This window comes from Atractosteus spatula, chromosome 5 (assembly GCF_055471065.1).
Source record: "Atractosteus spatula isolate fAtrSpa1 chromosome 5, fAtrSpa1.hap1, whole genome shotgun sequence".
In the NCBI taxonomy this organism is placed as follows: domain Eukaryota; kingdom Metazoa; phylum Chordata; class Actinopteri; order Semionotiformes; family Lepisosteidae; genus Atractosteus; species Atractosteus spatula.
The window spans coordinates 7,758,268-7,782,235 of NC_142710.1; the positions used below are offsets into that span (position 1 = coordinate 7,758,268).

Genomic DNA, 23,968 nt, shown 5'->3' on the forward strand with positions numbered 1-23,968 from the left:
GTATGGAGTGCCTGTTCATGTTTCTTTGTCGTTGGCCAGCATTCAGTTCCGTATAGGGCCACTGGTCTGACCACTGAGTGGTAGGCTTTGGATTTGATCAAACATCAAACACCAGAAATAATTGCACAATGAAGGGGTAAAAAATATATCTTATTGGTAAAGATTCATTCAATTTGTTTGGATAAGAAAATCTTTTTGGCACTGTTAATAATAATTTGGTACCTTAATATAAGATTTTAACTTACTTTTTCAAAATGTTTTTTACAAGGTTTCAAAGCAATATTATTATAAATTTATTCATTAGAGTCCACTGTCAATACTGAATTTGCAATAACTATAGACTGCAAAAATTACTTAAAAAATGACCATACAGGACGAGCAATATATATACTCATACCTCAGTATCCGAACCTAGTTCATTCCTGAAAATCTGTTTGGAGGATGGGAGATCATAAATCGAAAATAAAAAATTCCATTATATCTTATGGGGAAAATTCCACCCCATACTGAACTGAAGACGAGTTCACTCAAAAACCACACTAAACCTATAATACCATACAGACCATTACAGCAGGTTTAGTGAACAACGCAGTTCTGCTCAAATAAACCAACTATAGCTGTAAAATAACTAATGATATCATATTTACATTTTTCATTTTTTTTCAATAAATCGCCATCCAAGCAATCAGCTAGAATGATGTGCATACTGCTGTCGACTATAGCGCTAAAGAATCTTTTTCTCTTCCTTAGGGCCCATTATGAACAGCAATTACAAAAAAAACAATTTGAAAATGAGAGCACAAGCTTCTGCTGTGATCGTACACAAAGCACTGCCGCCTCACGGCGTCCTTAACCACAATGCCTTGCATCCACACAGAAGCAAACAGCTGTTCGGTGGCACTGAACTCAAATGTTCCCAGAAGGTTCTTGGCCAAAGTCAGTCGCTTTTGAACTTCAAAGTGCGAATTAGCAAAATTTTGTTCTTATAACGAATTACAAGGGACAAATTCTTCATGTTTAGATTAGTGAAAATTTGTAAACAGAACGTTCTTATACCGGGGTATGAGTGTACAATCTTTACTTCACTGACATAATATTATTAATAATCAGATCTTTCAATACCATGTTATTTCAGTCGGAAAAAAAACGACCATATTCTAAGAGTAGTGTGTTAATGACATCATACTAGCATCATGACGAGACATGCCTCTGCTTCAATGCCTCTGCAACAACACTTTCACTTCACATCCTTCTGAAAAAATAAAAAATAAATCATCAAATGGAATGCCTCCCCATGCTACAAGAAGTTGGTGTTACGATAATATTTTCTTGGTTACACAGCTACATAACCAAACTTTTTTATAATCAAGGTGGTCTAGTTTTAATCTTGAATCTACTTAGTACAGCATACTGTACAGTATACTGTATATGTCATTGCTTGTATGCCAACCAATTAACATTCAATAAGGGCTCATGACATGGGGTGTGCATGAGGCAGGATGGAAATGAGGAACAGTTAGAAAACAAAAGAGAAAAGGAGAGAAAATGTCACACACAGATACAGTATTTGCAGTTATCATACAGTAGTAGCCCTGTGGCCACAACCACAAACACACAATCACAACTCTAGGATGATACCCATTCCACTCACCATGCTCTTTGCCAGACAGAAGGTAAAATGCACAAACGGTGGACCCCATGTGACGAAATCTGTTTCCATGTGAGTTTTAGTCAAACGGGTCATTTCATCTCGTCTTAATGTACTCAATAAAAATGCAAAGCAATTTAGTTTTCCTCGTCGACATTATGGATTATTTTCATGAGTGTTTCATCATTTTTAAATGAAATGAAAAAGAGGTCATATACAAAGATTTTTATCATAATTTGCACTGAAAAACTAACAATCATAACTCACTTAGGGCTAGGTAATGGATGGATGGATGGTTGATATTGGAGCCCTCTAGTGCCTGCATTGGGAGAAGTCGCCTTTCTATCAAAATGTTGTTGAAACACACATAGACACCATGAGGCTGAACTTTGTCTTTGCATACCTGTACTAATCCTGAGCTGCAATTTAATCCAACATAGCGGATGACAGACGGCACTGAGCTACAAACATTCGGGCATGTCTGAGCTCTTTTCAAAAACAAGAAATTGATTAACCGATAGTATGACTCCTTTTAGAGCCAGTGACCTCCCAGTATGCCCCTTTAACAGACGGTAAAGGACAGTAACAGTAAAAGTCATTTTACAAGGCTAACAGATTCTAACTCAGACTATTAGACAGGGTATTTCCCTACATTCCATTGCTGTAAACCACACAGAGGTGTCAGCAGATGCAGCAGTAACCAGGGCCGTAGCTTCATCAAGAAAATACTTAGCATTCAGGAGCATAAAACTATATGCCATTGGTATTGATTCACCAAAGATTTCCACATTATTCCACCTCAAACTGAAGTGTCAGTTGGTCGGAGTAAAACATGCTGTTTTGTTTGTTCCAAATTTATTTTGCATTATTTCGTGAAGGTTCTACCTTTTTGCATTGAGGTTTACCTTGAGGGAAAAAAAAGCCACAACAAAAGCATCGCACACCTTTTCATAGCTTTCTTCTGCGTTTTCCATAACCTATTATCTTCTTTCAGTTTTCTGGAACAGCATCAAGTTGCAAACATCGCTACATGTCTAAGCTCTTCTAAAAAATCGGGTAATTGATGAACCAGCAGTGTGGCTTCTTTTAATACTAGTGACCTCTCGGTGCACCCCTTTAATTGTCTTTAAAAACCAATCCATAAAAAATAATTGCATCTAACAAGAAGAGAGATGGATCCTGAATTATTGGTTACAATTTTGACTTAATTAGCTGTTAAAACAGTTATATTCCTTTTACCAGTCTAAGAAATTCTAACTCAGTTTACAGGACTAGGTGTTTCACTACCATCCACTTCAGGTTAGCAGACACTATCGGCTGCAGTGTTGGTAGATACAGAAGTAATCAGGGTAGCAGCTTGATCAAGAGGAGAAAGGTCTTAACATTAGGTAACACCACACAGTATTCCACTCATGTTAATTCACTAAGATCTCCACAGTATTCCACCTCAACTGAAGTGGAGGTTGGCAGGAGTGAAACATGTTATGTTTTTTCCCCACCAAAGTTACTTTTCATTATTACATGAAGATAATACCTTTTGCATTGAGGTTTACCTTAAGGAAAAAAAAAGTTATACAAAAGCATCAGACAGCATTTTTAAGAAATCAAAGCTTTCTTTGGTCTTCTCCATAATTTATCATCTTCTTTCAGTTTTCCAGAACACCCCCGTGAAGGCAGAGGTATTCATCTCCGGGCCCTCATTTCGGGAGAGTTCTCAGCAGAAAGACTTGACCGTTACGTGTCTGGTGATTGGCTACAACTTGAAGGACTTCTCCATCAGCTGGACAGTCAGCGGATCCCTCAGCACCAGGAGTGGCAAGACCCAACCGGTGGTCAATACCAATGGGACAGAGTCCATGAACAGCTCTTTGAGGGTGAAAGCAGAAGAATGGAACACATACAAGGAAATCACTTGTGAAGTGAGCCACCCTTGTTCAGACCAGACACAGAAACTGCAAATTGCAAAATTCAAAGGTAACGTTCTATATCCATTTTTAAAAGGGCATTTTCCCAGTAACCGCAAGAAAATCTGAGCACCACTGTTCTTTCATTAATCAATGTTCCGTAGATATGACAAAGCTCACAATACTGCTACCTTCCTTTGAGGATGTGAATGGCTAAATATTGCAATTCTTTTTGACTTGCTCCTTTTCACAAATTTGGTTAATTTTTGATAGATTTTTCAAATATGAAATACTTATAAGCCATGAGTTACTTATCCACAAATTATATTTTAACCCTTAAACAATAAACTGCAGAGGCAGACTAGTTGTTTTCATCAGTGATAAATACGTAATATGTATCTTACATACTTTTCTGCAGCTCAACAAGCTATTTCAGTAAAAAAAAAGTAGAAATGTTTGTATCTCTTATAAGCATCTCCTAGTCTGTAGTGATACCTGACCTCTAGCATCATAAAGCTTTAAACTTTATGCAATCTAAAGGAGTTAGCCTCAACACTCCATTGAAGTACATAAATAAAATGCACATGAATGCTTCAATTTACATTTCAGATCCCAAACAGCCTACAATTCAGATCTTCGAACCTTCCGAATCTGACCTGCAAAATTCAGACAAGGCCATTCTAGTGTGTCTGGTTTCTGGGTTCTTCCCAGCTGAGATCTTTGTGAAGTGGAAACTGAACGGTACAGAGCTCTCGACATCTCTGTACACCAACAGCCCTGCAACAAAAGATCCCCAGCACAACACGTACTCCATGGACAGCAAACTTCAAATCCCCAAGTCCGACTGGTATAAAGGCTTGTATGCTTGTGACGTCTCGCACGAGTCTTCATCAGAGCCGATTGTGGGCTCCGCCGACAATGTATTTGGTGAGCAAAGTTCTAAAATGTATTGAATAAAGTTCTGGAATGTAATGAATAAAGTTTTCCTACCTGCTTCAGGTTGGCAAATATGGTCTCTGCAGCATTTTAGCATGTTAGGAAAAATTAACAAAAATTGAAATTTAATGGCTCTCCAGCAGAGAACACATCCCACTTTTATTAAACTCTAAGTAGAATGACAGTAGGCAACTCCCTACCAAACGTAAAGCAATCCATCACAAAGATGCCTGCACACAGTTAAATACCTGAATATTATAAATAGACATGTAGCAGGGGCTACAGACTATAGAAACAAACCCCCTGATTTCCAGACTATGCTGCTGCTTCCTTTAGCAAACCTAACATTAGCAAATTATATAAGTATAGTATGATTTGGTGTTTAACAGAAATCCTTATTCAAAATGTTGGGGTTAAACTGTGCATCAGAATCGTCTACTGCAGTCAGTCTCAGGATAGAGCCCAAGAAGGTTCAATAACTCAGACCAAGAGGGTTTGTAGTAAATCATTTCCTTTTTCATGAGCTCCAGATCCTACCACATTTGCCATTTGTTCCCATACAAATCCCTTGTGTACCGATCTCACTGGGATCTTTTTTTTCCCCCTTTCCCCCGTTTTTCAGCCTCCGTGATTTCGTCTCCTCCGAAAGCAAAAATCCTGCGCTCTTCCAGTGAACTTGTCTGCCTGGTGTACGACTTCAGTCCTAAAGCCATCGACATCATGTGGCTTTTAAACAAGGACCCGGCCCCTCAGAACCACACAAACAGTGAGCCAGCCAGAAGAAGTGACGGGAAATTCACCAGCCGGAGCACTCTCCACATTCCTGATGGAGAATGGGCCCCCGGAATGGTTTTCACCTGCAAGATCGTCCATGAAGCCTCCAAAACACATCTCCTGCACAATATTAGCAAGCTAGGTATACTGAATATCTCTGTCTTATCATCAAGATCAGTACACTGTGTTCATACTTCAATTCATCTGCAAGATGTGTGCCTTTATTAAACATTGGGTAGAAGTTCAAGTAGGTAGCTGTGCCAGCACACATAGGCATGCATAGGCAGCAAAGGAACAGGTAAAGGTTTATTCCTTTATTGTGACACCTGAAGAAGGTGTTGGATCGATGACCAATTATCCTGTTTTGTGTTTGTATGTTTCCTTCTTAGTTGCTGAAACATAAGGGAATGTTATAGATTTCTGGGTTCTCCTGGGAGACAGTTCCTAGATTTATATCGGCCTTAATACTGAAATGTTCTTGTTTCCTCCGTTGAAGACATCATCAAAGAGCAGGACTACTTTGATGAGAATGCACACATCTTCATCCCCGAGGAAGATGTGCAGCAGATCTGGACCACTGCCTATACATTCATCTTCCTCTTCCTCGTCTCCTTCATCTACAGCAGCATTGTCACCATGGTGAAGGTGAGGGCGATCCATCTTATATTCATTTAAATATGAATTTATTTCTCAAGTTATAATTTTTTTTTCAAATAAGCCATAATAGAATAATTTACTTCAACATCAAAAGGTATATCCATAGAAAATTAAAAATCAATTAAACATTGATATTTACATTGTTGAAATACTGTACACACTGAAAATATGTTATTCGTTAAAAATAAGTTATAACCTAAACATTGTCATCGGTTTACATGTCTACTTATGTTCTAGTAGTTGGGACTTGTTTGATAAAATATTATTTTTTACACAAAAGATACAAATATGTTGTGTCGTTGTTTAGCACGGTCTCCAATTTAATTTATTCTTATTCTAAGCGGTTTTGGAATTTGTTAGGATACTGTGCAAAATTCAGTGAGAACCCATAAAGTTGCTCCTATCAGCACTGAGTACTCCTGGAAAGTTTTCTCTTGAGTTCTATCTTCATCTGTAAAGTGCACAATCTTTCACACAGAACATCAAGGTAGCGCCTCAGATCCGTGGGTCTTAGTGCTAGTCCTAAGTAACCTCTGTTTATGCTGGATTTCAGTCTAACTAGTTCCTTAACCACTGGTGATAATTGTTGTTGATCGTTTTCTAAGGACTTGGTTTCAAACATATCCTATAGCTAAAGTACATTATTTTGGGCAACTAAAGCTTCAGTGCAGTATCTTCTCATCTTGCGCGTTAAGGATTTCTTACTATGTCTATCTGATGATGATGAACAAACACAGGTGGGTTTTCTTCTACCTATGTCCAGTGGGTCACATTTCAGATAACACACCTGACTGAAGGCAGTCCTTAATCTTGCTAATTGGTACAGGTTTTACATTTACAAATCTCCTGCAACGTTGTAACCTACCTGCAATCAAGAACTCATCTGGTATAAAACATAGGCACATGTGTCACACAGAAACGTGTTTCGGATCCACTGCAAAGGAGAGTCAAGGAAGTTGGGCGCATTGCTACAAAATTCTGTAACTTCCCTGCTCTACTGTGATCAAATCCTAGCAGGAGGAAAGCAAAGGCGACCTCTGCTGGTAGGAGGTGGAAATGCCAGTTGTAGGTACAGAATCGTATACAGTAGTTTATCACTTTTGCGAACGTTGCTGGCCTTTTTAATGACTGAAGTAACAACGTAAGCGATTACAGGGCTGCCCCAAAGCAAAATCTCCACTGCCCAGATTCCAAGAAACAGAAACTCCTTAAGAAGCTCTTAGAGCACAGAGTAGGCACGGAATGTGTATTGCAATGCATGTTGATTTCAAATGATCTTCCAGCAAATATGATGAGACTTTGCATTTGCATCGTGTGTAATTCCTTTGGGTTTGGAAGGGATAGCATTATTAAGAATCTGAAACAGATTAAACCACCTTTCTGCAAAATATCATGGTAGGTTATTGAAGGAATGTAGATTAAAAAAAAAATGTTTAAAAAAAACAATAATGAAACAAAAGTAAAAAGCATCAGTGTTTAATTTTTGAAATTTTATCGCATAGAATGCCAGAAAAAATGAGCATTTTGATTGCATCCATTCATAATATGATAACCACTGTATACTGTATTTAGAATCTGTAATTTGCTTTGGATTTTTAATCATCTCTTTTTTTACATGTCTTTTTGTTCTGTTACCACAGGTGAAAAATTAAAACACCTCTCCTTCCCCCACCCACCTAATGGAACTGGCAGCGTGACAGAAGCCCTGGTGCAACACAAGCAACACTTTTCAAAGGCCGTGGGATCTACAGTCAATGCAAACACCTTTCAAGGGAAGTTGGGTCTACACCCCCTCCCTCGTCTCTGACATGTGATGGGGTGCCATGTGTTATCCTGATAGGGGTGATCCAAATAAAATCACACCCTGAAAAAAATCCTGTTCGGTCTGTAGCCTTAACTTAAACCATTTTTCTCACCTGTAGAGACAAACCAGAATCTGTGTTCACATAATTACTTTGGAATGCACCAAGAAGCAATTTTATGCATGACTTGGTATAATTAGAAAAAAAATAGCAGAAAACATCTTATTACGGGAAAACTATATTGTAACGCTATGGGGTTCATGTGCCACTGCCATCTCAGGTCAGCCCCCCCACCATCGGGGACTCAAACCTGGGCCTCCAGCATCACTCAACAGGGACCCAGCCCAACAGCTGCAGTCCCTGCTATTCACAGGGAAGAGCGGTGACATCACCGCACTGGTAAGCCGGCTCGAACAACCTGCAATGGCAGCCATATGCATTACACTCTCCCCCACTTAATTCACCATCCTTGGTGAAGGGCTATCGCATCCCACTCTAACACCAATGTAACACTCCAGGGTTCACATGGGTATGCACCCTTGCCACTGCCACCTCAGGTTGGCCCCCCACCACTGGGGACTCAAACCCAGGCCTCCGGCATCACTCAATAGGGACCCAGCCACTTGAGCCAAAGGGAAATTTCCCATCAGCCCGACGGCTGCGGTCCCTGCTATTCACAGGGAAGGGCGGTGACATCACCGCACTGGTAAGCCGGCTCACACAACCTGCAATGGTGGCCGTATGCGTTACAATATGATATTAGGGAGGTAAAAACATGGCTCCAGACTTAGGATGAGATGTTACTATATGCTAAAGAACAGGCTTAGACCTATTTTTCAGAGCTGTGCACCTCTATCTGAAGGGGAAATAAACGTAGAATAGGTTTTCTTACACTGTTTCCTGGATTCCTTACTTAAACCTCTAACAAAATGGTCACCAAATATCAAGTTACTCCCAAAATATATCTCAAATTTCAAATTTAGCTTCAATTATTTCTTAAAACACCTTATCCGTCTTTCTCGAGTCTTGGAACTAGACAGGGTGCTGAAGTCAACATTGACACGTCTCGGTCAGGTGGGTACAGTACATTAATGCATCTATCCCAAGATCCTCTGGGAAGAGAAGTTCTACTTAAATGCAAATAATTGTTACTGCCATTCCACGCCATTACAGGAATATGAACGTTTTCAATGTATATTTACTGTATTGATACTTGTTTGCTAATTTAACCCTGGTGCTTAAGATCGCTTCACTAATTAAGTCTAAGTTAGAGTAAAGAATTGAAAATGCAGCAATAGCGGAGAAAAGGAAGTGCTACAGTTGCCTACCCCTGGAATAAATCAGGTGTACTTTGTGATACCACTAGAAGCCAATACAGGGCAGTCAAAATCGAAAGATTTTACTCCATGAAAAGAATAACGTTAAAACAATTAAAACTAAACTTTGACATATTAAAGTCTTTTACCCTCTTTTTGCTTCAGCTTCTACAATTATCTGTATATAATAATCTTTAACTGTGCATTTTAATACAACTGGCTTTAATGTCGCATTGTCATTTCTTTGTTAACAGCATTAAAAGACAATTGATGGTATTCGACTTTATCAAAGTTTGTTCCACTGGACCACTTTGTTTAAATTTCTGTTCACATTTTAAGGCATTAATGTGCATTCAAGTAAACAATAACAATTAGCCTTTTTCCAATTTCTTTAGGTTGTATTTTATTACAAAACATTTTCACTAATCTAATATTAAAAGCTTTAAATCATCACATAGTGTGTATAATGTGAATGGGATTGTAGTTCTATTATAACATTTTAATTAAGTTTATAATTAATATGATTAACAGGAGGAGATAAGTAGCTAAGTTATACTATCGTGTGTTTCTTTCATCAATACAATAAAATGTGCAATCTATACCTTGTAGTGTTTTCTTTATTATCCATGTGAATGCTCATTAAATTAGAAAACTGATACTCAAGTTTTCTACATTTCTGTGGACTTTCCTGAATTATACTGGGCACTGCCAAAACTACTCCTCACATCTCCAAACACATATGTGCCAAAGAACAGATTCTTCCACAATTAAAACTCACCAAAACGCCTACATTTAAAATGTTAAAGCAATTTTTATCATACATTTACAGATTCAAAGACTGCTTTACTTTGCAGCAATAACAATAGTTGAAATGATTGAGTAAATTCTCATGCAAACCACACATTCAAATTATGACATCAATCTCCCTTTATTCAGAGAAGAAGCTGACAGGGGCGTGCTGACAGCCACAATAAGTCTGGGAATTATAAGGGGTGCAGAGAAACTAAGCGCCAAGTTGTGTTGTCAGTTCTCTTCATTAGATTTGGTCTGTAAGCATCTTGTAAGCAGAGCAGCAAAGCCAACCTGAGGAAGGGTGAGGTTCTGCACATCTAATACTCCCACTACTCTGTAGGTACCTGTGTACAATGGGAAGTCAAGCTCTACTGTACCTGAAAGCCAAAACTTACTGGTATTTGTTCCAACGGAGCTGGAATTTGGCGCTAAAGATTTTCAGTTTCAGTTCTTGGATGGAGCATCTACGCCTGATTAGGCTGAACACTCTAATTAGGTTACTTAATCTCCCTCTTATAGATCAGGAGCACATTGTTCAGTTAGAAGCTTAGGTCCAAGGTCCCCAATCGATGTCCAATGTGTCTACAGCAGGACTGTCAAACTCAAACCCAACTGGTCCAAACCTGATAACACATATCACATATCTGATAATTATTTTCTAAATTAGGCATTTAGAGAATTTGCCTTCAGGTATCTTGCAGTTGATGACACCCAATGTCATTAAAGGTATACAGTAGTTAACTATAAAAAGTCTTAGAAACTGGTTAGAAGTTTTACACTTATGCAGCTAATTAATGAAACTAAGTAACTGTGAGTGTCACGGGAACAAAACTCAAAAGATACCAGGCTCTCAGGCCTTCAGTAGAGTAAGTAAGTAATGCCACTGTATAGCAGTAAGTGTTATCATCTGGAGTATACAGTAAGTTACTTTATGAATTAATCATTTGGAAATGTACTTTACTTTTACCAGGTTATTTTAGTTCATTTTCATTAATTTTGCTAAGCACTATCAGAGTTCCAAACCTGAGGTATTAAGTGAAGGTAGTGGATAATAAATGACTTAGTTCAGGTGGAGCAGGTGTGTTTGTATGTGTAGGCTGCAAAGGAACAAGTAATAGGTTTATTCCATGCCTAAAAGAGAAGAAAGAAAACACAACATTTTGGCCATGGAGCCTCCTTCAGGTGTGAGAAAGACAGGGCAGTAAAGCAAGGGTAATGTAGTGGGAGAACAAAAGCAGGGAGAGAGGAGTGGCGGGAGGCGGGAGCAGGGATAGACAGAGTGGCCAATCAGGCAGTGTGAAGTCAGGATAGGTGAAGAGAGGTGTGAAATGGCCTCTCTTCAATCATGGCCTCCTAATAATCCCCATCTCTGAATTGGCTTCATTACTCTGCTCTCCTCCCCACTGAGAGCTGATGTGTGGTGAGCATTCTGGCGCCCTTTGGCTGCCGTCGCATCATCCAGGTGGGGCTGGACACTGGTGGTGGTGGAGGGGAGTCCTCGTTATCTGTTAAGCACTTTGAGTGGAGTGTCCAGAAAAGCGCTATATAAGTGTAAGTAATTATTAATTATTATTATTATAAATTAAACCTACAATGAACAGAGAGAATTTAGAAGAAAATTGATGGAGTTTTTAATGAAAGTTCGGGAGGAATGAAGGCAGCCGAGCTCATTCAACACAGCTGCTGCAATTCCCACTAATTCTGACGTAAGCAACCGGTCTTCAGCTGCAGCTGCCCAATTGGTCGCATGGGGGTCCTATCCTCCCCGTCCAACGGCCAGGAGGTTGGCCCTCAGCCAAGCGGGTTAAGCCAAATCTTCACATCCCAATAAACGATTCTAATTTCTCCCAAACTTTCGGCTGCTGTCATTCCTCGTGAAAGAGAATTGAGAGAAGGAGGAAGGTGTGATCCTAGCTGCAGGATAATTTTAGTTTCTGACATAGGAGTTAGAAAAACCATCTTTTAGAACACAAACGGAGATATTAGTGTGATCATGGCCGTCGGAGGTGAAATGAGAAACAATGGGCTTGGAGAGATCTTTAACCTTCACAGCCCTAACATTTTCTCTGAAGCAGTCTCTGAGTCTCCTTCCTGTTTCCCCAATGTAGATGGCTGGGCATTTACTGCAAGAGATACAGTAAATAAGGTTGCTGGAGGTACAAGATGTCATCTGAGTGATCCAGAATTGTCCTGAGGGGTCCTGAAGGAGTGTGGTGTTAGATATGTACTTGCAGGTGAAACAGCGAGCTCTGTTGCAAGGGAAAGTGCCTGGTGTGGATGGTTGCTGAGGGCGGTTGAGGGAGCTGTGAACAAGGTTACACAGATTAGGTGGTGGGCGATATGAGATGATGGGGCGGTCAGAAAAGAGGACCCCAATAGAGGGATCATCCTGTAGGATGGAAAAGTTGTAGTTAATAGTCCTGGGGATAGAAAGTGTGCTGGGGTGGTAGGGAAGCACCAAAGGAATACGATTGTTACGGTGAGAGTTCCTGATTGAGTTGATGGTCCGAGGGTTGTTTTTGGCTTGGGCAAGGGCTCTGTCAATAACACTGCTGGGGTATCCTCTGTTGATGAAAAAGGAGTACATTTTGAGGGCTTGGTTCTGGAAGTCGATGTCATCGCTGCATAATCATTTTAGCTGAAGGCACTGTGAAAAGGGGAGAGAGTTTTTAGTGTGTTTGGGGTGAAATTAGCTATACAGGAGATAGCTGTGTGAATCCGTTGGGTTTGTAATAAACCGAAGTGGAGAGTCGGGGGTAGTTGATGGAGAAGTTGATGTCTAGAAACAGAAGAGTAGTGGAAGATATGTTTAACTGTATATTTGAGAGATAGGTGGAAGTTGGTGAAGTGATGCAGAAAGTGCTCAAGCTGGTTGTTAGAACACGTGACGGGACCAACGCAGTCATCAATGTAGCCCTTGTAGAGGTCAGGGACAAAGCCAGTGTAGGAAGTGAAGAAGCGTTCTTCTACCTAGCCGACAAAAATATTGGCATAGCTGGGTCCCATGGCAACTCTACTAACCTGTTGGTAATAAATGACTTTATGCTCTCTTAGTTTTACAGTGCGTTACGTTTCTTTCCTTACTTTTCCAACAAAACAGCAAAGGAATCATTTTGTGATATTCAATTTTATTAACAAATACACTTGAACAGTGATACACTTATTCTGGACTAAATAAAAAAAATTAGAAGGACTGAAGTACCCAAGAAAGAAATGATATTTCAGAGACAAAGGGATAAAGCAGGTACACATGATAACAAAAAAAAGTCTGTCCTCTGTGACTGAAAAGAGCATTTATAAGGCAAATACAAATAACAGCAGTTGACAGATCCAATCCACTGATAACCTCGTGAAAATGCTGGTATTTTCTGACTGGAATGTCTCCACACTGCCCCCTGGTGGCTCAACATCGTTTATACACTCTGGAGCTGTATAAACTTTTATATGTTCTTTTAAAAGCAGTTGTAGTTGGCCTACTGTTGAGTTCACAAACTGTAAATCACTACACTACTCGCTCATTATACAAGCTGAATTTGCTCCTTGGACACTGCTTGTACGTTGAAAACTGGTGTAACAGACACAAAATTCCCATTCCTTCCCATGTTATTGTCTCTAATTGATTTCATATTTAAAAAATGTTCTGTCAAACACCCAACCTTCAACTTAATGCAGGACAGAATGGTGATATCAATGGCTAATTATTTGAGCAACAATAATATTGTAACGCAATGGGGTTCAGGTGGGCGCCCTTTCCGCATTAGGTCGGCCCCGCACCGTCAGGGCTCGAACCTGGGACTCCCGCATTACTCAACAGGGACACAGCCCGGTGAGCTAAAGAGAGACCTCTCTACAGCCCAGTAGCTGCAGTCCTGCTATCACAGGGAAGGGCGGTGATGTCACCGCTCCGGTAAGCCGGCTCTTACACAGTACCTGTCGGCCGTAAGCGTTACAATATATTTGGCTAATGTTTTGAAGTAAGTTACTCAAATCATTAGCCAGTATTTATATCATTGTTGTTAGCAAATGCATAATCATTACGTACTAACCTATACTATATTCACTTAACACACACTCCATTATAAACATGTTAAAATGTAATAAAAAGTAAAAAGCAACCTCCTCATCCAACAAGATGTGAGCAAAGAAGAGTCTCTGTGATGCTTTTTGAGACCCTAGCTTTTTTATATTTAGCTACCACTACCATCTACTGTGTGTATATTAGGTACATATTATGGTATACTACTGTTTTTATTTTCCGCTACCAAAATTTGCCTTTGGATTTTCTCTACGTGGAAGTAAACCTAAAAAGAGGCATATCATGTCCACGAGCTACAGTATAATAATAAACTATTTTTATATATCCAACTACTTATCTTGCTTTTATGAAATATATCTATTTTTAATTCGTTCAATACTTAATACACATTTAATGCTGTAAAACACAGTTTAAAATTAATAAAAGACTAAACAGTATACAACTTAAATTCTATAAATGGGAAAAGATTGTCCCTCAGCATTGAGCGGGATTCAAAACCAGGTGTTGTCTGGCAGCGGCCCTAATGCTCCACATGCCACATTAAGCTTTCACTGCTCCACCTGTCGGTTTTACAAAGTAGTGCACCCCCACAACTGAGTACAGTATTTTAAAAAAGCTGTGGTACCTTAAAGCCACTAAACTGCAAACTGTGGTATCTCCTATGTATTCTGAATGGTTGGATCTGTACTATTTCATTTTAAGGCTTGTTGGAAAGTTTTGTCTTGAACTGCTCCACTGGGATGCATACTGCCACTGTAGATAGTATTCACATTTACTCATTCATATTTTGAATTTATTGATATGATTTAACATTGAACACATTGTGATATATAAAAATAATAACATGCAAAGATAGTGTACTTAATATGTACTAATTTTATTTTTTTAAAAAGGAGTCTGTATTTGTTAAAATAAAAACTTGTATCCTGACCGGGAATAAAACACAAATGCCTGGATTGATAGGCAAGCACCAAATCCATTGTTCCAAATTGTGCATTGTACTCAGACTGCTTAAAATGTTTCCAAAGTAATCATGAGTGAATGAGTCAAAGACATTGATGCAGATGTTTACAAAGAAAGAGGAATATGGTTATACTTTGAGCTATAAAAATATTTTATATTTAGATCCTTAAATTAAAATGTTTCTTTAGATACACAATTTCATATTATATTCGGTATTAAGCTCTAAAAAGTACACAGTTTTTAATTGCAATAATAACAGCAAGTATTCATAGAAAAGGTTGAAACATAACTTTAAGGTATATAAACTTAAGAATTTGCCTCAAAGACTCGGCACGTAACCTTGGTATCATATTAGACACATTTAACTCTCATGTTAAAACAGTATCGAAAACATGCTTCCTACAGTTAAGAAATTTTGCAAACCTAAGGCAATATCTCTCCACTCAAGACACGGAGAAATTAATACATGCTCTTGTATACAGGAGGCTAGACTACTGCAATGCCCTACTATCAGGGAGCACCCACCATTTTTTCAACACCTTCCAGCAAATTCATGATGCAGCAGCTAAAATTGTTACTATTAACAGAAAGTATGACCCTATAACCCCTATACTTAGCTCTCTTCATTGGCTTCCTGTCAGGTACATGGCAGACTTCAAAATCCTCCTACTTACTTACAAGGCTCTCAGAGGTCAGACACCTGTCTATTTAATGGAACTTATTAATGTATACCATCCAAGTCACCTGTTTAGATCACAGAATAAAAAAAAACAGTTGGCGGTAAAGCCTTTAGTTACAGGGCCACTATCTTATGGAACATTCCCTACCCCCTATTCTGGATGCCGAGTCAATCTAATCCAATTCAAATCCAGACAGAAGACCTATTACTTCAGCCTAGCCTACTCCCACCTTATATTATAGCCTGCTGCAACCATGGCTGCTGCTGCTGCTGTACATGCCATTGTGTGTCTCTGTTTTTTCCACCAGGTAGATACAGTACATCTGTTATGACCAAACTATCCTATTCTCCTCCCTACATGTCTGGTTGGTGCCCGGGCTGGGCACCATCTGAGTTGGATGCTGCATCACTGCCATGGATCCAAGAGGGACATCGTGGATATAGCTATCATTTAGGAGGATTTTGATGGTCATGGTCTACAGAGATCTGCATGGAGTACTGACATACAGAAGACATGATGGATGGATGGATTCATACGCTCATTCACTTATTTCCTTTTTTTAAAATTATATAATGTTTACCAAAAGGGTTGGAAAGCCCTAGGACCCCTAGAGGTTTTTTTTTCTCCTTACTAAGGAGTTTTTGGTTCCTCTCCTCCGTTGTCTTCTGGTCTTTTCTGTTCTGTGTTCACAACATGTATGGTTACTTGCATTGTTAAGCGCCTTGGGGCAACCTTGTTGTGAAAGGCGCTTATAAAAATAAATTGAATTGAAATGAAGTTTGTGAAAACAGTGAAAAATCACCCTGAACAAAATACAATTTTAAAATACAAGCAGTTTGAAATTATTAGTTGTTATTAATAAATCACCTAACTTTGAATGTGTTGTGATATTTAGAAATACCAACACATTTAATATAGTGTCGATAATATTTACTATTTTAGTTTTTCAAAGAAGTGTTTATTGTTAAAAGAAAATTCATGGCGAGAGCTGGGTTTGAACCTCTGACCTTCAGCATGTGAGTCATGCACCAAAACCATAACACCAACGAACCATTTGAAAACCTAACCTATAACTGTAAAAAGCAGGCAAAAAGGTTCCAAGGAATCGCGGGTGAATTAATCAAATTCATTAATAAATATTCATCAATAAATATGACTTGAGTCTCAAAATTCAACACTAAAATTAATATATCGTGTAAATAGAGTGCGAACCTTAACCCTACCTGGGGTGTCAATTGAACATTTCCGCGATCTATATCTGAGCCTCTATGGGCATCGGATTATGACATGTTCCCCAAACTTAAAGGTATGAGTGGAAAACAATTGAGAACATTGGTCAAAGCTCTTGCAATTAAATGAGATTCTGTAATGCTTGGTGACAACTTTTGATCCCACCTACTAAGTTTTGGGATTAAATTACTGCGCGGTGTTCTGCGCCATACAGGCCCCAGAGAGTTTCTTAAAAAAACAAATTTCAGTTAAGACTACAAAACCACAGGTCCTAAACCTGGCTTGGGCCAAAAATAACAGCACTGAGCTTAAAAATTGTCTCAGTAGTGTGTGAAAGCTAACCCTAAACCTACCTGGGGTTCCAACTGAGGATTTCCGCAATCTATACTTGAGCCTCTCTGGGCATCAGATTTTGACATGTTCCACAAACCTAAAGGTATGAGTAGGAAACCATCGAGAACATTTTTCTTAGCTCTTGCAATTGAATTTTATTCTATAATGCTTGTTGACAACTTTTGATCCCACTGACTCAGATCCGGCATAAAATTAAAGCACTATTCACGGAGCCATCCAGGGCCCAGAGAGTTTCTGAAAAATAATTTTCAGATAATTCTACAAAACCACTCGCCCTAAACCTGGCTGGGGCCAAAAATAATAGCACATAGCTTAAAAATTGTCTCAGTAGTGTGTGAATGCTATCCATAACCCTACCTGGGGTTCCAACTGAGCATTTCCGCGATCTATACCTGAGTCTCTCTGGGCATCAGATTTTGACATGTTCCCCAAACCTAAAGGTATGAATAGGAAACCATCGAGAGCATTGGTCTTATCTCTTGCAATAAAATGAGATTCTAAAATGCTTGTTGACAACTTTTGATCCCACCGACTCAGTTTCGGCATAAAATTACCATGCTATCCGCGGAGCCATCCAGGCCCCAGAGAGTTTCTGAAAAACAATTTTCAGATAACTCTACAAAACCACCCGTCCTCAACCTGGCTTGTGCCAAAAATAACAGCACTGAGCTTAAAAAGTGTCTCAGTAGTGTGTGAATGCTAACCCTAACCTTACCTTGGGTTCTAACTGAGCATTTCCGCGATCTATACCTGAGCCTCTCTGGGCATCAGATTTTGATATGTTCCCCAAACCTAAAGGTATGAATAGGAAACAGTCGAGAACATTGGTCTTATCTCTTGGAATTAATTGATATTCTATAATGCTTGTTGACAACTTTTGATCCCACCAACTTCGGCATAAAATTACTGTGTTTTGCACGGCGCCATCCAGGCCCCAGAGAGTTTCTGGAGAAACAATTTCAGATAGCACTTCAAAACCACCCGTACTAAACCGACTTGGACCGAAAATAACATCTCTGAGCTTAAAAAGTCTTTCGGTAGTGTGTGAATGTTAACCCTAACCCTACCTGGGGTTCCAACTGAAGATTTCTGCTATCTATATCTGCTCCTCTCTGGGCATTGGATTTTGACATATTCCCCAACCCTAAAGGTATGAGTGGGAAACAATCGAGAACATTGCTCTTATCTCTTGCAATTAAATGAGATTCTATGATTCTTGGTGACAAGTTTTGATCTCACAGACTCAGTTTCGGCATTAAATTACCGTGTGGTGCACAGCAGCATCCAGGCTTTAGAGAGGCCCTTACCATACCTGGGGTTCCAACTGAGCTTTTCCGCGATATATATCTGAAATTCTCTTGGTATCGGTTTTTGACATGTTCCCCAAACCTAAAGGTATGAGTGGGAAACAATTGAGACCATTGATCAAAGCTCTTGCAATTAAATGAGAATCTATAATGCTTGGTGGCAACTTCTGATCTCACCAACTCTGTTTTGGGATAAAATTACTACGGGCTGCACCGCTCTATCCAGGTCCCAGAGAGTTTCTGGAGAAAAAATTTTCAGACAGGACTTCAAAAACACCCGTCCTAAACCTGACATGGGCCCCAAAATCCAACGCTGAGCGTAATAATTTTCTAAGTAGTTTGTGAATGCTAACCCTAACCTTACCTGGGGTGTGAACTGAGCGGTTTTAACCATATTAACTTACTGATATAGTTATATGTATTTATCTGGTTGTTTCAGGGTATTACTTTTATATATCATATTTACATGTTTAATTCACTTTCATGTTCTCATAGCTGGGCACTGGGGCCCCCTGACTTTCAGACAGGCAAAGGTGACAAACGTGTTAAAAATTCACAGAGCTCAGCACATTTTAAATTAATGAGAGGCTATGAACAGAAGCAACACCTGTGTCCATGTCAGTGGTTTGATTATAAATGATATAATATTAGTTATTAATAATAAATAATATTATAAATCAAATTCCAAAAAGTTTAAAAACTACTTAACGTCTTCTCTTTCTGTTTCATCTAAATGAGACAAATAGAAAGTGAAAGCAGTCAGGATCTCAGAGTTTACCAAGAGCCAGAAACATTTTGCATAACAAAGACGTGAAAGAAAGACCTTAAATGTAGATCGGATATCTCTGTAGGTGTCCAAACAGCTGAATGAAATAAGCTGCAATAAAGTCAGGCAGACAGATTTTAAATTTTTCAAGCAAATTAGCTCTGCAGTTTGTCAAAATCAGCTACTTTGGAAGCAGTAAATGACTTCTCAGAAGGTACCCATTACTCTCATCCAAATAACGGTTAGATTTTTTTATAATTTCGATTCCTTGGATGGTATGCCTCAAGGACTCATTACTCGTATAATCTAAACAAAACATCTGCTTGGAACACCATTATCTTGACATGCAGGTGTGAAGTAGGATTAATAGCATCTGTTTTAAAAGGTTTCGGATCTGTGGTAAGATTTGTATCTGTTGTAACTTAATACAGTGGTGAATATAATTGCGGTTCTAATGTTCATCACCTAATATTGTGATTACTATACATGTGTGTTTTGTGTTGTGGTTTTGGGGTTACAATCAATTGAAAACACATTTTTATTTATTCTGGAATACTGTGTGTTACATTTTGTTAAATCACACCATTAGGCTATATACTGCAATGAGGAGGAAAATCATACACAGGACATTTTTCTCCCAGTCAGGATTTTGTTAGCAGTGCTTTCCCATCTCCCTATGTGCCACACACGCAAGTCACATGAGGTCAGATCCAGAGATACAGTATACCGAAACAGTATCGTAGGCAGGTTAATTAACTGTAGTATGATCATATAGCATATAAATATACCGTGTATACTACAGATGCAGCCATTCAAAATGGGTGAGGTATTTCGCGGCATACCCCGGTGGGCGTGTCACGGTATCACGCGGTGTCACGCAGTGTCACGTGGTTAATCGCGCGTCATTTGACGCTCTGCCGGAAACTATCCGGTGTCATCTTGTAAAACTGCCAGGGGGAGCTTAACCTCTCATGTACAGCATTTGAGACTTTAATTTTGAACTGTGTATTACAGCATGTTAATCATCAGTCATTAAAATGTTGGTATATTTTATGAAAGCAAGATTGCTCAGTTGGAGAAAAGTACACAACCTACCTTTATCAGAAATATTTATGCATCAAAGCCTTTACCGAAGATATTACTAATAGTATTAATAATGGATGACTTTGGACAAGCTGTATACTCAAAGTATAATTTCTTTAGCACATTTGTACAAGCACTTGGAATCTGTCCAAGCCATACTTTGTCAAGCATTTTGTTTTACTTCAACGGGCATAAAAACTTCCTTGCTTTTAACAGGGCATTTCATAATTTCTAACTACGAAAATGATTTAAAATGCGACACTTATCATTCAACTAGAGCTCAAAATATCACAAGGATCCTCAAGAGCACAGCAAAGAGTGTATTAAAAGACACTTGTATTTATCAACGCTTTCTTTTCCATATACCAGATTTTATGGAACCACTTCAGAAGGGTGTCAGCCAGTCAGATTCCAGGAATCGGTACTTTAAAGGAAAAATACACACCGGTATTCCATTTCTCCCTAACGATTTTAAGCATCGAAGTATTTAACTAGCATGTGAAATAGCATGTGAAAAAGTGATAGTTTTAAGCTTTTCTGCTAATATAATATGGAATCGTATCTAAAGCGTATCTAAAGAATTTAATAACGATATGATTATATTTGTGTACTGTGACAGGGCTGTGTAGGGCTGTTTCGCCTCCTTGTTCATGCGAGTTGTCTTGTAGCCTACTGGTCTACGTGCCTGACTAACAACTCGCAGGTTGTGTGTTCAAATCCAGCTGGTGCTGGACTTTTCTTTTAACAAACATTTCTTCGAATAAATAGAATAGCGATATTATGGACAATCAATTGACTTTTATATTTCAAAATATCGCAACATGATCGATTCTAAGTCATTTTTGATAACAATGAATAGTCACCTTCTTCCCTTCTGACAACGGTCCCTGCTTCTGCTTCCTGCTTCTATTGTGCGTGTGTGTGCAACAGAGTAAATTTTTATAGGAGAAATGGAGGCTGGACAGTATGCGTTACAATATAAACATTTATATTGATTTAAATTGTGTTCTGATTTAAATCGCAAACGCGTGTTTAATTATATGTGTTTTTTAATCATAATCAGGCTAATGCAACATAAATTGATACAGTATCTTTGTCTTCTAAGTATCTTAATAAACTTTCAGCATAGCTTTCTACCCGTTAAGATTTATATTTCTTGGGATTTTGGGATCAAACGTGGAAGGATTAGATTGTAATCGTTTTTATTTGTCAAATACGTGATTGTATTTCTGAATGTTATGTGACACCTACAGTAGTTCACTGCTTTAAATACATCGAATTAAGAAAGTTATGTGTAGCACTTTAGATCTTTTTTCTGAACCAGGGAAAATCTGATCATGTTTCTCTATAACAATAATAAAAAACTTTATTTTACATATCACCTTTAAAAGTGGTAGTACCTTTTTTAGTACTATATTTTTGTATTATATTCCCAATTAATCAAACTCTATGTATCGGCTTGTCAGTCAGGTCTTTTTTCTCTATTTGAATTGTCGTTTACACCTCGCACGACTTTAAAAGCTAGCAAGACAGGTTTCGATTCACATTAGCTGGCGAGCCTTGTTAACAAAAAAACTAATAATAATGTAACATGCCACTGTTTGTTCATGAACAAAGTTATACTGAGATTTCCTTAGATACGTGATTAAAAAATAAATAAATAAAAATTTGAATCCCCGGCGGAACACATTCCATAAGAATCAGCGTTTTTACAGTATATATCGCCTTTAAAGGTGGGTTCTCAAAACGCTTTACAGGATAAAGACAACAAGAACAGCAACAACAACAATATTGTATTTCATTGCACTTTGAAAACCAAGTAACTTAACTATACGTGCAAACGTTTCATATGTTGCTGTTGTGAATGCCTGTGGAGTGTATCTTATTTGCCTTGAGTCCTGGCTGTCTCTCTCCCCCTCCCCCCCTCTCTCCCTCAATTCAATTCAAGGTGTTTTATTTGCATGACAGATGGGTACAATTAGTGTTGGGAATGTATACTTTGATATTTACACCCGGCGCGGCACCGAGGGAGCATCTGCATTTATAACTTGGTTTTTAAAATTAGTCAAGCAATATGAAGCATCTCCTTTTACTTTTAAGTCCCTTAAATACATTGAGCACAGCTTTCTCACCACTTAAGATTGCTTTTTGATACCATCCTTACACAAAGCCGAAACTTTCCGATGACTCACAGTACAAGTGGAAAGATTACAGATTTTAATCGTCTTTAATTTTGTTACGTTATACGTTTTAGGAACGTTTCATCTAAACAAACACCACAAAACTATCCTGGTTTGCTGATTATGCCTGCTGCGGTCCACTCCTACCCTCACACCTAAAGAATACTATTTTAAATTTCTTGGTGCAGTTCATTAACCCTTGTATGTGCTGTCCGCGCCCAAAATGCAATTTAAAAAAAGTCAAAAACCGCTCAAATTGCAATTTAGAGCTTAATAAGATACAATCCACAGGCATTCACAACAGCAACATATGATACGTTTATTTTTTAATCGCGTATCTAAGGAAATCTCAGTATAACTTTGTTCATGAACAAACAGTGGCATGTTACATTATTAGTTTTTTTGTTAACAGGGCTCGCCAGCTAATGTGAATCGAAACCTGTCTTTGTAGCTTTTAAAGTCGTGCGAGGTGTAAACGACAATTCAAATAGAGAAAAAAGACCTGACTGACAAGCCGATACATAGAGTTTGATTAATTGGGAATATAATACAAAAATATAGTACTAAAAAAGGTACTACCACTTTCAAAGGTGATATGTAAAATAAAGTTTTTTATTATTGTTATAGAGAAACATGATCAGATTTTCCCTGGTTCAGAAAAAAGATCTAAAGTGCTACACATAACTTTCTTAATTCGATGTATTTAAAGCAGTGAACTACTGTAGGTGTCACATAACATTCAGAAATACAATCACGTATTTGACAAATAAAAACGATTACAATCTAATCCTTCCACGTTTGATCCCAAAATCCCAAGAAATATAAATCTTAACGGGTAGAAAGCTATGCTGAAAGTTTATTAAGATACTTAGAAGACAAAGATACTGTATCAATTTATGTTGCATTAGCCTGATTATGATTAAAAAACACATATAATTAAACACGCGTTTGCGATTTAAATCAGAACACGATTTAAATCAATATAAATGTTTATATTGTAACGCATACTGTCCAGCCTCCATTTCTCCTATAAAAATTTACTCTGTTGCACACACACACACACAATAGAAGCAGGAAGCAGAAGCAGGGACCATTGTCAGAAGGGAAGAAGGTGACTATTCATTGTTATCAAAAATGACTTAGAATCGATCATGTTGCGATATTTTGAAATATAAAAGTCAATTGATTGTCCATAATATCGCTATTCTATTTTTTCGAAGAAATGTTTGTTAAAAGAAAAGTCCAGCACCAGCTGGAGTTGAACACACAACCTGCGAGTTGTTTGTCAGGCACGTAGACCAGTAGGCTACAGGGGAAGTCGCATGAAGCGGGAGGCGAAACAGCCCTACACAGCCCTGTCGCAGTACACGAATATAATCATACCGTTATTAAATTCTTTAGATACACGATTCCATATTATATTCCCTATTAATCAAATTCTAAAAGTATGCTTGTTGACTCCGGTATCACGTTAGTTAAAGACTTCGAAGCTTAAAATGTTTAGGGAGAAATGGAATACTGGTGTGTATTTTTTTCTTTA

At 38.4% G+C, this 23,968-nt stretch overlaps 1 protein-coding gene across 1 annotated transcript in view; it reads left to right on the forward strand.

Moving 5' to 3' along the window:
- Positions 1 to 7,586, forward strand: part of LOC148833931 (uncharacterized) — a 42,519-nt gene extending 34,933 nt beyond the window's left edge. The window contains exons 19-23 of the mRNA XM_088915705.1: positions 3,299 to 3,622; positions 4,162 to 4,479; positions 5,111 to 5,404; positions 5,759 to 5,907; positions 7,560 to 7,586. Coding sequence (XP_088771831.1) covers positions 3,299 to 3,622; positions 4,162 to 4,479; positions 5,111 to 5,404; positions 5,759 to 5,907; positions 7,560 to 7,571 — 1,097 coding nt within the window. The 3' untranslated portion in view covers positions 7,572 to 7,586. The remainder of the gene's footprint in view (positions 1 to 3,298; positions 3,623 to 4,161; positions 4,480 to 5,110; positions 5,405 to 5,758; positions 5,908 to 7,559) is intronic.
- Positions 7,587 to 23,968: the final 16,382 nt, after the last annotated feature.